General features: G+C 42.7%; 1 protein-coding gene across 2 annotated transcripts in view; it reads right to left on the bottom strand.

Annotated features, from left to right (window-relative positions):
- Positions 1–14,994, bottom strand: part of dennd1b (DENN/MADD domain containing 1B) — a 119,875-nt gene that overhangs the window by 68,073 nt on the left and 36,808 nt on the right. For both annotated transcript variants that reach the window (XM_042515126.2, XM_042515132.2), the window contains exons 4-5: positions 3,627–3,676; positions 2,469–2,588 (exon numbers count right to left, since the gene is read on the bottom strand). In XM_042515126.2, the coding sequence (XP_042371060.2) occupies positions 2,469–2,588; positions 3,627–3,676 (170 nt within the window). The remainder of the gene's footprint in view (positions 1–2,468; positions 2,589–3,626; positions 3,677–14,994) is intronic.

The raw sequence follows: 14,994 nt of genomic DNA, 5'->3' as shown, positions 1-14,994 counted from the left end.
TTGTAGACGGCTGAGTGGAAGATTTCATTACACCTTTACTTTCTCAGGTTAAGGGTTAAGTACAGGGAAGGAAGTGTCCTCCGGCGATCCGCTAAGTGACCACAAACTGGAGCAACACACTCCCTAAAACGTATCCTAAAGCCTCAGTCATTAAATAAAACTGAGGAAATCCTCATTTCTCTTCACAGAATTACTCATATGTTGAATAAAAAAATGTGAAGAAGATGGGGATTAACAGTATAACATAGAAACAAATTATATTTTTTGTGTGTGTTTGTGTGTGTTGTTTCTTTTTTTTTTTTTTTGTCGAGAGTTTGCCTGGAGGGTGTATGGCCTTTTCGGCCACAGCTTTAGCAGTGCGACTACAAAGGGCTGTCCACATAAAACTGTCCTACTCATTAAGGCACTTCCTCCTGTAAGCAGAGGTGACAATTTTACGGTCCCACCACTTCAACAATCACAGAGACACAAACTGTTTTAATTACTTTTATTCCATTTTCATGGGAAATTATAGAAAAGTAACTAGTGGGCCTGGGCCTTCCTGCTTCACTCTTTAAAGAGACACATTTTAACTGATAATTCTTTAAGATAAACAATTAACATTATCTGTATTTTTTTTGCTTTTCTTTGGTTAACATTTTTTTTCTAAACACTAACATTTCCTTAATACCATCCAGCATGACTAATATGGTAGAATGAAAAAAAGTTTAAAGAATAATAAACAAAGAAGAGAAACATTTGACTCAGAGCCTCGAATGCAAGAACTAAATTTATACATTTCTTGCATTTATTGGATGTTTAAAAAAAATTGCTTAAATGTTTTAGAATATTTTCACTTATCTTACTAATGAAATAAAAAATAGAAAGACAAAAAAGAACGAAAAACCTAACTGGGGAGCACACATACAATTTTAAATTAACAACAACAGAAAAAAAAACTTTCTATACGTTGTCTTATTAAAAATGAAGCAAGCCATGCAAACTACTCAAAATGCATAATGAATTTTATACATCATATGTCAAATGAATTAGCATGTCTAACTCAGCGAGAGGGACAGGGGAACCTCTGCTAATTGGCAGTGAAGCTTCATGCATAATTATGGGCCAGGCGTCTTTGCTGTCGCACTGTGGCAGTAGCCGAATAACGAGGAGAAAAGACAGAGAGAGATAGAGAGAGAGACACATAGAGGGAGAGAGCGAGAAAGAGAGAGAGAGAGAGAGAGAGAGAGGAGAAGAGAGAGCGAGAAAAGAAAAACAAAGGCCATGGAAGCTGGCCGCGAAGGGTGGGTGGTGTGGGGAGGAGGGACAGTGTTCTTCACAGCAGCTCATCAGGGCAGCGACAAACCCACGACTGTCCATCAACAGCCACATACACCCAGCGTGTGCACACACGCACACACACGCACACACACACACACACACACACACACACACACACACACACACACACACACACAGACGAGAACAGCACTTCCAGGAGTGCTGCTTTACACTAACAGAGAAAAAGAAAAAGCTTTGTGCTCCATTTCCAGTTCGTTGTTTGTTAAACTGCTTAATACATTCATTAAAAATGGATTTATTTTGTACATTTTCCTCAGTTTATTTTAAAGTGCATAAGCCTGTCCACTGAGACTACCACTGGAGTGCTCCTTCTTTGTAATGGTAAGGTAATTACATCTGTAAAAACATTGTGTCAACATGCAATTACATGGGAATTAAATGATAATAGCCTTTGTTGGAGAGTAATTATGCGAAAAAAATGCAATTTTTCTGGGTTTGGTTTCCTCATTTATGTACGCTGTGATAAGATAAATCCACCTATGAAATATCAAAAACTGCTAAACTTTTGGATAATTATAGGCACATCACTAACATATTTGTGTGGGCAGATGAGAATATAAATTTGTTATTCTGGCATAGTGCAGCTCAGTGTGAAGTGTGAGAATGAATGGAAATGCTGTCTGAAAAATGTGTGTTCTCTTCTAAGATCTGGTAAATTAATTTTTTTTTCATCACATTTAAGAAATAAATGCAGACATTAAAAAAAGCCGCTCTGAGACTGATACATGGATAATTTGAAAAAGGGCAAAACAGACCAAGTCTTTGGATATTTGAACGAGTAAATAAAGACACTGGTGTTTGAACGAGTCTTTTTCCACACATTCTCTTGATTCTGATTCAGAAAGTAAAATGACTTTTATATGTTTAGATTTGTGAAGTCTAGCATAACTTTTAACACATCCAGTTGCTTCCCTTTTGACATTTGTTTTTATGGAAGTTGTTTAATCTTTTAAAAATTTACAAAGTGTATGATGCCCAGTGTTGAAGACGGCAGTTAGATTCAGTCCATTAGGACAACTTGATTTTGAACCAAGAACAGAAAAAAATGTACCTTGAGGATATTAATTCAAATAAAAAAGCTAGCTTAAGTAAGCATGTGAATATGTGAGCGCACGTGTGTGTGTTACCTGAGCAGACATATGCAGACCCGGCAGCCTTGAGTGAGTCGACAGAAACCAAACCTCTGTTTGCTGTCGATGTCCGTCAGCACAAAGGTGAAATTCTGCCCCACCTGATTCTGGGAAACCCTGGGGCCAGACACAAGGGACACACACATTCACAAACTGCCAAAATAACATCACTTAATCACTGGATATAATATGGTGCAACATATCTATGAAATCATACATATATTTCAAATACAATATAATAAAACATAATTTAGTTTGGCTGGATCAGAAACGAACTCGTTCTCAGGCAAAATCTCACCATGAGCTAAATCTCCGGTCAAGGTCCAAATCAGATGTCACATATTTCCAGTACGGTTGTTTGAAAAACTGTAAAAAGCTTTTCGAAGCCCAAGGTGAATTTCAGAGAAGCTCTGTACGTCCTTACACCACTAGATGGCAGCAGCTCAGCTTCAGTAGAAGACTGCACAATTACCCCACTTCCACCCTCTCCTGTCTCTCTCTCTCTGTCTTTACAATGGGAATTTTAACATGTCATTTTCCATCCTCAAAATAAAGAGGCCGGTACTTTTCATAGTGCTGCCAGCCTGATCGGACCCATATTATGTAGAAAACGAACATTCTGAATCTCTTTCACACACATGTACTTTTAAACGTGCACAACACATCAAGTGGGCAGGTCACCTATGACCTCATCTGTATCATCCTTGAATGAAGCTTGTTGTTTTTATTATCATAATCATTATCATGTGTCCTGACGGTCACACCATCGACATTTTGGGGATTTTTTTTGTCAACATCTGTGTTGTTTGCAGAAACAGTGAGTGCAAGATTTGTTGGGGTTGCAATCACACCAACAAATACACACATTGTCACACTGACTGTTAGTAAATCATGTGTCTGGAGGAACGATGGTGATATCACCGGAACACAACTGTGTGATGCACAAAACACACATCATCTCATTTCCTTTTCCAAATGCATATGTGTCTAGGAGGAGAGTTTGGCATATGTAATTTGTGTGTGTGTGTGTGTGTGTGTGTGTGTGTGTGTGTGTGTGTGTGTGTGTGTGTGTGTGTGTGTGTGTGTGTGTTAAGGAGGTGAAAGTAAGCTTCAGTGCTAAAGAAACAGGGAAACAGAGAGGTAGAGGAATCATACCTTTCCACGTCAAAGGGAAAGCAGAACTTTGGTATCGTCTGAAGGACCTCCTGAGAAACCAGAACAGAGACACACACACACCTTTTTAGAGAAACACACTTCACAGAGAAAACAAATAATAACCTCGTATTTCAATGGTAAAAATCTCTTGGGCTTCTGCTAAGTGGGTGCTATCAACTGGCTGAATAAAATGAGGATTAATGTTAAACGGTGCTGATAGCAATCTGACAAAGTCTTCACATCCCAAACACTGCAGCCTAAATGCACTTAATCCAAATGAATGGGCAATATAAACCACTTCATTTGGCAGAACTGAGTGGAAAGGTTCCCCTCTTTTTTTCCGAGGATGGGGAGGGATCCTCGTTCCACAGCTTGAATAATTAGCAGTTAATAAGTTCATCGATTACCGGGTGCCAAAAGGAGATGAAAGATGAAGGAAGAGAGAGAAAGAAAGAGAGAAGGAGTGAGAGAGGGGACACAACACCAAGGCGATGGTGGCAGATTGTAGTGACAATGGGCTAAGCAGCTCTGAGGGGTTAAGAGGTACAGAGGGGGGGCTGGGGGGTACAAGCCTTCAGGGCTTTACCTCCCAACACCTCCCTTGTGGGTTGGGGGATTGTGTGGAGGGAGGGTGAGGGTCTGCATGCTCTTGAAGAGAGGTGGGAGGGGGGAGGAGGGGGCACCTTTCCACCAGCAGCATATGGATTTAGACAGGGAGCAGGAACAGAGCAGAGCACCATATGGGTGAGCCACTCCAGACCAGCCACACAGCCACCGAGTACCCGGGTCCCTGCTCTGTCTGTCGCTCTGTCTGCCCGTCTCTCTGGCTGCTAACCTGGCCCAGAGCAGGCGCCAGGCACCAGGTCCTTTTTGCCGTCTGTCTTTCTGCTACCTCTCTCTCTCTCTCTCAGTTCCAGGCTCTGCCAACCCCACAGACTAATCCTTGGGACTGGGTGGCTGTCTGCTATGCTCTGGCCTCTCTCGCCATCTCTCTCTTTCTCTTGGTTTGCCTGCCAAGCTGAGCCACTGAGCCCAAGGTCTGTCTCTTCTTTCTGATCGGAGATGTCCGAACTGAGAGTGATGCAGCTGCTCCACTATCTCTCTGTCTGCCTCGACCCCCAGAGGCCAATGTGGACGACAGGTTGGGTGTCTTCTGCTGCTGCCTACTGTTGCTAAGACCTCGCCGTGGGGAGCAGTCACTGATCCCCCCTCCCAACTGCCCCTCCTTATCAAAACTTAAAGCTGCCACCCCAGCACAACACGACCATTGCCACAGACAAGCAAGCAACAGCAACAATGAGCTGTGACAGAAGGGGGGTGTGAGGATATGGGAGTGTGTGTGTGTGTGTGTGTGTGTGTGTGTGTGTGTGTGTGTGTGTGTCATGTGTATTTGTGAATTTGAGTGTATGATGTACATGCCTGCTTCAAGGACTTTGTGCATTCAGCGTGAGAAGGTGGTTTAAGCATGTACATTTGTACGTGTGTGTATGTGTGTGTGGGTGGGTGGCTGGGTTTGACTCGGCTATATGTTTGTGTGCCTGCCCACATATGGAGCGTACGTGAGGGGCGGGGAGGCGGGGTAGGGTGGTTGTTTTTACTTATCTGGATCTGTGATAATATTGAGAACTCAACAAAGACGGAGGGCTCGGTGGCAGAGGAGGTCTCCGTCTCTGCTGTGGGAGTGTGTGTGTGTGTGTGTGTGTGTGTGTGTGTGTATGTGTGTGTACATGTGTGTGACTGTGTCTTGGCGTGTGCGGCTGTAAAACTGTCACACACATCAGAGCTGCCATCGCTGTATGCGTTTGCTACTATTATTAACCACTATGTACGCACACCAATATGTTCCAGAGAGCCCTCCCTGGCGCACTGCATATGGCACACAAACCCAAACAGACACACACACACACACACACACACACACACAAATACACAGGCACTCGCTTTCCCTGCAAATAAAAACATTTGACTTGCCAGATTTGAGAGTTGTCACAGCCCCGCCCACATCACTTGTCTGTGTTTGAGTGACAGTCTCTGGGCTGTAGAGACTCTGATCTCAGACAGGACCAGTGGGAAGTGATGTGTTTGTATGTGGGTATAATGTGACAGCAGACATGCTCTCTCTATATATATATACATTCTGAGCACCATATATACATATCAGTCTGTGTGCCTCAGGTATACTGACGCCATACAGTCTATAGACGTATTTAATCTGCTGCCAGTTAAATAGACGATGGGGTTTTCTGTTTCTGAGATCAGACAAGATCCACTCTCTTTTTTATCTCCTGATTTATAGCTACATACTCTAGTGTTGCAACTTCATTATCTACAATCATTACCCAATCATCTGCTGATAATCTTCTCTGTTAATCATAGGTGTAGATTTTGCAAAGAGATGCAGGGTACTGTCCCCATAATATTTAGATCATGTGGATTTGTCCCCCCCACAGCAAAAAGATGAAAGTACCAGAGGACTTTTATTTTGATGATATTTAAGACATTTCCACTTTGTACTGATGCAGCAAAGACACAAATTTGTACTTAAAAATTCACCAGAGTACAGAAAAATTGACGTGTTGAGTGTTGAGTGTCGCTCAACATTTCCTGGGGGAGGACCCCAGACCCCCCCACGTTTCATAGGTGTCAGCCAAGGTCTTGAAATGAAATCCACGCCCTTGCTATTAATCAGTTATTTTAGTTTACAAAATGTCCAAAAATAGTGAAAAAAACACCTCAACACAATTTCTCACAGCCTAAGATGATGTTTAAAATTGTTTTCCAACCAACAGTCCAACACTTAAAGATAATATCTTTAAGTCGGCTAATAGGAGTTGGTCTCTAGAATATGACACAACTGTAAACTGAATATCACAGACGAATTGATTCAGCTCTAATTTATTTACATACATATGATAACTACTGTTCAGACCAAAATGCTTGACATTAATATTGCAACAATATTGTAGGGCTGATTATTGGTGCTTTCAGAAAACATTTACACAATTAAATTAAATAATAGGTAATGTGAATTTGATGACTAACTGCGCAAAGGCAAATAATAGCACATCAGTGCCTCCGTTACTCTGCATGATCTACAGACTTCACTGTGAAAAGCATCTATTTTCTGAGAAAAAGTATCCAAAAAGATGTGAATATCTCAAAGTAAATATGTAAAAAAAAAAACAGCTCAAAACCTAGGTGATAAATACCAAAACTATCTGCATGGCTACACACCACTGGTAAGTGAAAAATATGTTCTGGATGAATCGCCCCTTTATACTGAGCTCCACAGTGTTTGTGTTCCGACACCCCTTTAAGTTTTAAACCAAATACACTGCTTACATGTGATATGCAACTCATAATCTTTCTTTCCCTCATCTGTCAGTCTGTTTTCTGTTTCCTACATCATACCTGTATCACTCATAACTCTCCTTCGGATCTGTAGCTCTCTTTCCCTCCCTCCATGACTGGGCCCTATACCGTGGGGATATATCTAAACAGGAATGGCACAAAGGGGGGTGTTCTTCCACAGTTTCTTAGTACAGCAAGCCCCCCAACACCTCTACCACACACACATACATGCACACACTCCCCCTGCTTGCCATTTTCCCAAGACAAAAGAAAAAGAGGCAGCTAATATATTTGCAGCTTTGCGAGGGGGATTGGAGTGGTGGTGGTGGTGGAGGGGGGGGCGGAGGAATCTGCTGCTAGGCTGGGCTTTGCAGACAGTATGTGTGTGCGCGTGTGTGTGTGTGTGCACTGTTTATCGTGAGTGGAGACAGGGGTATCACTCAGTGAGACAGAATACTCTGGGTTCCCCCAGCGGACGCTCCTGCTATCATTGCACCACAACACTACAACAGCACACAGCAGAAGCACTGTGCAGCTTTGCACCATGCCCCTGCAGGATAGCACGGTACAGCAGGGAAGAGCAACAAACTTTTCAGCACAGGGCGACAATCTCCCTTTTCTGCTCTTAAAAAATAGGCCTAAACTTCACTTTTATTCCTGCTCTACCCTGATTCTCTCAGAAGCAATTGTGGTGAGTTAAGCTATATATGGCTGAGTCATACAGGAGTATACTGGAGGGATTTAACACATGACGTGCACCTCCCCTCTTGGCCACTCACCATCACTTAAAAGAGGAAAACCAGCTTTTCAGATCACAGCAAATGGACAGAATGATGTTAACCAGTTTATTATTAGCAGATTAAATGCTAAACTCAGCATCAGCCATGGTGTTTCATTTTGGGTGTGAACTTCATGGGCAACATTCATTTTCCCATATGGCTGCAAATATAGAGGAGAGAAGCAGACGGGTGTTGTAGAGCACTGGTTCCCAACTGGTCCAGTCACAAGCTCCAGATTTCTACTTAGTCATTAGTTCAAGATCCACACATTCGATAAATGACCACATATTCAGTTTTACTTCACAATATGTAAACAACATGTTGGCTTAAAACACAAAGAAATAAAATATTTTGCAAGAATAAACAGAAGAGACACTTCAAAATAAAAGCTCTGTGCCAGAAATTCACTGGATTTCAAAATTAAGTGTGTTTTTTTTACAAACTTGACATGTTCACAAGTCACTTGTGGTCCATTCAGAATGGACCCACAACCCATTTTTGGACCTCAACCCATCAGTTGGGAGCCACAGTTGCGGAGAAATGTGTACTCATAGAGGGAAGGGATGGAGTGAATGGGAAAATTAAATAATAAAAATACGCGAAAAAGAGTGGGAGAAAGGCAGACAGAGTGAATGTCGTAAGGAGAGATGGAGGAGGTACTCTGGATGGACACAACAACAGAAGGAGGGAGGAAGAAAGGGAGGGAGGGAGGGAGGAGCAGCCCAGTTCATGCCCCTCTCCCCATGCAGCGAGGACTCCTCCCTGGGGGGACTCAGACTTTAAGCCCCTGCCCTGCTTTATATTCCCCTGGCTACTGCAGCCAGATCAATCTAGCTTGCATCCCAGTGTAACTCAACCTAGTTCAGTGCAGTCTGGCCCCCAGAGCCCTCCATACAGGCTGTAGTTTTAGGAGAAATGGAGGCTGGAGGCAGGCAAATTTGTAAATGTACCACTGGTATAACGATATTAGAAGCAGACTTTAAAAGGACTATATCAGTGTTTTTGCATGTGTTAGCCCATTACTACAGTTCACATATACTTTACATTACTGTCAGCTGTTTTCAAAGCATGCTGCACTGGTTTAGATTTCTGAATGTGTTTTTTGCCGTATAATCCATCACAGTGAACACTGTGCCTGCTTTTATTTTTTGTCAAAGTTAATTTATTATTTCCTGGTAATGCAACTGCAAGACTGATTTGAAAAGCCTGCACTGCATTACTTCACAAAAATAACATAACTCAAAATAATGCAGGCAAGATGTTCGTTGTGATGGATTACCGAACTCAAGCTAAGTTTTTGCAAGATAAGTTTTTATAACATATGGAAATAAATAGAAGGCAATTAAAGCCAGGGAGGTAGTAGAATACATCTAAACACCTAAAACAGCATGTGAACATCTTTGGAGGAGTGCATCACATGTTGGTCAGTTAATGTGCACAAGTCATCAAAGGACTGGAGACTTAAACCAGCTCTGAATTATTTTGTTCATTCTCAAGGGTAACAACCCCTCTCCAGACACATTAATAGTTTTAACTCACATCTTGTGACATCATTAATGTCATAAAATATTATAAGTGTCAGGCCAGGGCATTTAACATTCACTCATGATTCAAACTGGTGACCTTCAGGGTGAAATATGGTGAACCACTGCTGGTCCTTTGTGGAAACGTTGGGGGAAAAGGGGGCACATAGAATTAAAAAAAAAATCAAATAATTATTCTAACTTCTGTCAGAAACTCAATGTTAACCAACGCAAGCAGAGCAAAATTCTGTCGGTACGAAATTTAAGAATGAGTTGTCAGTATGATCGCTGTCATAGTAATCGATGCCCAAATCAGTATTCAAATACTCCCCTTTTCTATTCCATTACTCCATATGTTCCAAATAGACAATAAATTAAGAAACAGTAATTCAACATAATTCATTATGCATGGACCCTGCAGATTTACCAACAAGATGTTAAAAAAGTCAGTTGTCTGGAATACGTTTAAATTTGCAAAGATGGACACCAAAAAAGCGAGAGCCAGATACGCCCAAGCAGCAACCTTTAAGGCTCTACAGCTCAAACCTCTCGTCTATATATGGTCACTTCTTCTCATAACTCTATTCAAAATTCATTAACTCTGTATTATATTAGATCACGATCGAATATAATAGCAACACCATTGCAATTGTGCTGTGCACTGGGCAGTTGAACATGTGAATAGTTCACATTAATAATGTCATACCTCACAGGATATTTTTTCTCCAACTATTCATGCATATGAGAATAATCCCTGACTGATGCCAGCTCTGTTGGAATCAAAAGCATGCTTTAAGGTAAAAGTTGAGAGAGACCAGTTCCTGTTTGAGTATTTTTAATAACAGCAAGAAAAGCGGCATGAGCAAAGCTATCTTTTCCATATGTCAAACATGCAGAATAATGGAGTTTTAATGCTACAGTGGTTTGCAGCAAGCAGGGACCTTGGTTATCCAGCCAGCACTTCAACAGTATAATGACACAGTCAGCAGGGCTACTAACACATCAGCGCTGCAAACCACAGTGTCTCCGCTCACCCTTCCTTCACCTCTTCCTCCCGCACGCTCTCGTGCCCTCTTCATCACCTCCTCTCTTCCTTCCGTCTCTCTCGTTCCCTCCATCCCCCGCTCTCCGTCCTCTTTCACCTCACTCCTAAACCCCCTGTCGTCATCTTAGATTCCCCCCTTCCTGCATACCCCACCTTTTCCTCACCCTTACCAACACCCCTCGTCCCCCCTCTCGCCCCCCTTTTCCCAATTAGTCTGTCTGTGTGCAGCTACCCAGCCGATCTCTGCCCATCCTGCCGGTGCTGGTTCGCTCACCCAGCCCCTCTGGCGAACATGACAAAGAGAGATCCTCAGTATTCAAACAGACACACACTGCTTTCAAATGCCGAATGGCAGGGTCGACCTGGGTGCAGCTTTAAGCAAAATATTCAAATTCTCAGCCTTTCTTTTTAAGAATTTGCATGGATATGCATTCATTTGCAATGTGTAAAGGCACAAGGACAGCTGAGCCTTGGTTTTAGACAGCGGGTAAAAAAAAAAAAATAATGCAGAATAAAAATGTATGATGGTATGAAATCTTGTTTGGGTAGATGGGTGGATTAAAACTAGGTTCAAAACTGGTAAAAACACAAGGTCAAAAACCTAATGAGACAAACATATTTGTAACTGATGAACTGGTGACAATTATCAGTCCCCGAGAAAGAGGAGTGTGTTAGTCTGTGATCTAATATACTGTAAATAAAAGATTTCCTGAAGAACTTCCTGTTTCCTCAGTAATCTTCAAACTACATCAGATACCAAAAGGTTACTGGATGTGACATCATGACAGAAAGGGACAGAAAAAAAAAAACTGAGAGAAACACAGAGGCAAAGACACAGTGAGAGAATCTGAGATGAGATCAGCTGGGTAACTGTCAGTGTTTAGCGCTTTAATAGAGCTTTTGAAAACATTTTAAAAAACATTAACATTGTTAATGCTAAATAAAAGGTAGCACTGGATGTGACATGATGAGCAGTTTTTGTTCCTCTCAGGCAAACACAGCAAGATGCTAAAACCCAATACCAATACTATATTTTTTTTGGTCAATTTCTATACCTCCCACACTAAAACCTTTTTGCATTAACATGATTAAACCAATAAATGGAAAAGCAAGAAGAGATTTATCTACTGTCATGTAACAGACTACAGCATATTAGTCCACCGCTTTACAAGTATCTAACAATCAATAAAAGCAACTTTTCCCAATAATGTTTACCAGTGCACATCATCTTTCAGAACAGTACCATTATTTTCTAAGCCCAATAAATAAAGGCAGGTATGCAAACTAAATGATGGCAGTAAGGTCGCATACGACTTTAAACTAAAATGGCAAAGCTACAGGTTATATTTCTGTGAGAACTAAAATGGTCGATGCGAATACCAGTCAGCACTGCTACTGTTTACAGGGACAGGATATTTGGAGAGTGGGAACCAAGATTTAATGGCCTATGTTAGGACATTTTATCTGTGTCCCGAGCAAGCGACCTCTGGCCTTCCTGTCAAGGGGGGCACACATGTAAATAAAGACAATTATCTGCTGGGAATCAATGTGGTTAGTTAATTTATTTCAATTAATATAAGAGGTATGATTGTATAGATGATCATGAGGGAAAAGAATTTGAACATACATTTGTTTCAACAGCTTCATGGTAAAATCTCTGCCATTGTGGTATATTCAACATCATGCATTGGCAACAGTCAACAGTAGAAACACTTAAGCCTCATCTCATTCATATGAGCCCAAAGCGAATTTTTAGCGGGCAGCTTATAGGAGTGCAAACATCATCTCACACAGATGCAGGTAGCTTCAAACTTAAAGATGTAAAGTTAGAGAGAGAACAAGACAAAGGAAAAGAGAGATTATGACAGAGAGAGACACAGATAATGACAGACAGACACACAGAGAGAGACAGGGGAGATGGCAGGGAAGCCAGATTTAGAGATGGGGGAAAAAAAGCAGAATAGTGAGGAGAGGAGCAGAGGAACAACAGGCAGAGGCACAGCCTCCTCTGGCCGCTGCAGACCTCAGACCCTGCAGAGATTCCTTTCATTAGGCTTTAATATTATGCTGCCGGCTTGCCATTCTGACCTGCGCTCTGTGCCAGTAATAAGAACGGCCTTCAAAGCCGGACCAAAGCAACAGAGCTGCTTGAGAGGGGGGGAGGGGGGAGGGGGGTGATGGTGATGGTGATGGAGAAAGGTGGAAGGGCACATGAGCCGATGAGGTGCACTTTCAAATTGACACAGGGGCGTTACATTTTCACATCCTCACTCGCTCTGCCCAGGCTGATAGGAAAGGGAGATGGGGGAAGAGGGAGTTTTGTCTTTCTGGGTTTTTTTTTTTTAACTCCCCTCCACAAGTTTCTGTTCCTAGTGACCCCCTCTGCTGCACAGTGTCTGTGTTAAGGGAGGTTATTTTGGTTAACAATGGTCCCATGTTGCCAAAGCCCTTCTCCAGGAGGTGTAGAAGGTGGCAGATTGATCTTATGGCCTCTTCAAGCACTTGCCAACACCTGACAGGTATATGTGTTCTTATATAATCATATGTGTATGTGCCATCTCTATGGCAGCACTGTTTGCTGAAAAAAATGTGACTTTCAAATCTGCACTTCTGGACCCTTAAGGACATTCCAGATAAAGCCTTAGTTTTGCTCTCCTGTGAAGCGAGACAGCACGCATTCCACTGGCCTCAACACCTTACCTTACCCTCTTGAATTGAAACGTCACTGGAAAAATTAACATCCCAGAAGCCACTGCATTTACCCTCAGAGTTGTCCTTGCTCAAATTTAATAAGGATAAAATGATGCTTGGATTGTGTTTTTTCCCCCTCTTTAGGCTATCACGCATATGTAGTTTGAATTCATCAATTTGTGTTAACAAGAAGGATAACATCCCCTTAACCTCCTACTGTCCAGCCCCAAATTCCTTCCCCCGTCTATCAGCTGTTAATGAGTCACCTCTAATATAAAAAAATTCCTCTGAGGTAGTATACATGCAGTCCATCGTACTGCACTAATTTATTTTCTGCTTATTCCACAATGGATGTATTTATTTATGTTATGGGGTGAAGGGGCACACTGCTTGGAGAATAAGTATATGGCGTCAACAATAACAGTGTGCATTATTCCAGTGCTAATAACCTGTCCTGCTGATGTCCTTTCTACATATCACAGATGGGCTCAGACAGGGGAGAGCGGCAGTATTATGCCTCTGCCGAGATCTTCCACTGAATATATTACCATGTGATAGGGAGAGATGTCTCACTCCCTCACACACACACACACACACACACACACACACACACACACACACACACACACACACACACACACACACACACACACACACACACACACACACACACACACACACACACACACACACACACACACACACTTGTAGTGTTGGGCCAAGAGAGCTGCATATGCCCCAAACATACAAGCATGGGCTTCATTAATGAAGTGCCAGGAGGAGAGGGAGAGGGATAGAGAGAGCGAGCACGTGTGTGCGTGTGTGTGTGCGTGTGTGTGTGTGTGTGTGTGCGCACCAAGCAGCCGGGGGGGATTTCCTTCTTTAAGCTTTCAGCTCCCACTGGGCTTAGCTCGACTGTATGAACCCTGATGTGGGCCTGCCTCTAACACATGGCGTCACACACACACTCTTGCACGCGCACGCACGCACACACACACACACACACACACACACACATATACACAAAGAATGTATACATTGAAGCTCAGCAGGAGGGCAGCAGTGCAGCACTGGCTCCTAAACATTTGGTTGTGGACGTCTCATTGACAGATGTACACGGAATCTAGCAGAGAAGGTCAGGTCATCGCTGCACCCTCCTCTTCCTCCATCTAATTCTCCCCCCTTTCTCCATCCTTCTCTTCCTTTACACAACACCCTATTTGTTGTGCCATCGCTTCTATCTATGTCTTTGGCCGGTGGCTGCTGGTTGTGCCATGTATCAGGTCGTTAAGGAAAAATGGACGCCAATTAAGCCACATTGTTGTATGTGTGATAGCTCTGTTGGCAACAGCAGTATGTGGTTAGGGTAAGTCTGGCATCTGATACTGTAAATGAGCTTCCTGGTTGACAGGGACAACCTGTTTCCGAGTGTAGATGCACTCTTTTTTTCTCTGTGACTGCAGCCATTATACTTAAAGAGTTTGGCAGCATTTATACATATATTGCTATGACAATGGCAGCGCAAGTAGATGCAGCAGCATGTAGCTCCTTTTTCACAATAGACAAGCTCTTATCAACATCGGGAAACATTGTGCAGGGTTTGGACTGAATGCAGCAGACTGCAAGAGGATGGACAAAATGGCATACACTGAGCGGCCAGTCAGACCACAAAGGAGAAACGAAACCGAAAGTGCCGGACGAAGAGAGGGAAGAGAGACTGACAGCTGTTCCTCTACCAAGCCTTCTTCTGGCTAATGTCGGGTCACAGGAGAATAGTGGATGCAATGCGATTGGGACTCACTCAGCAACAGGAGATTGGCTCTGCACACATCCTTACAGAGACATGGTAAAATTCTGGGACCAAACCATTGCAATGGATGGGCGGATCTTGTTGGGAGGCATAAGGACACAAGACTCTGATGCAAATTCAAAAAATGCACTGCAGGAATTGAATGATACAACCAGCAGCAACATGCTCA

The sequence above is a fragment of the Plectropomus leopardus genome, chromosome 5 (genome assembly GCF_026936395.1).
Source record: "Plectropomus leopardus strain MGB_pleo_1.0 chromosome 5, ASM2693639v1, whole genome shotgun sequence".
Lineage (NCBI taxonomy): Eukaryota > Metazoa > Chordata > Actinopteri > Perciformes > Serranidae > Plectropomus > Plectropomus leopardus.
This window is presented reverse-complemented; position numbering and strand designations above follow the sequence as displayed.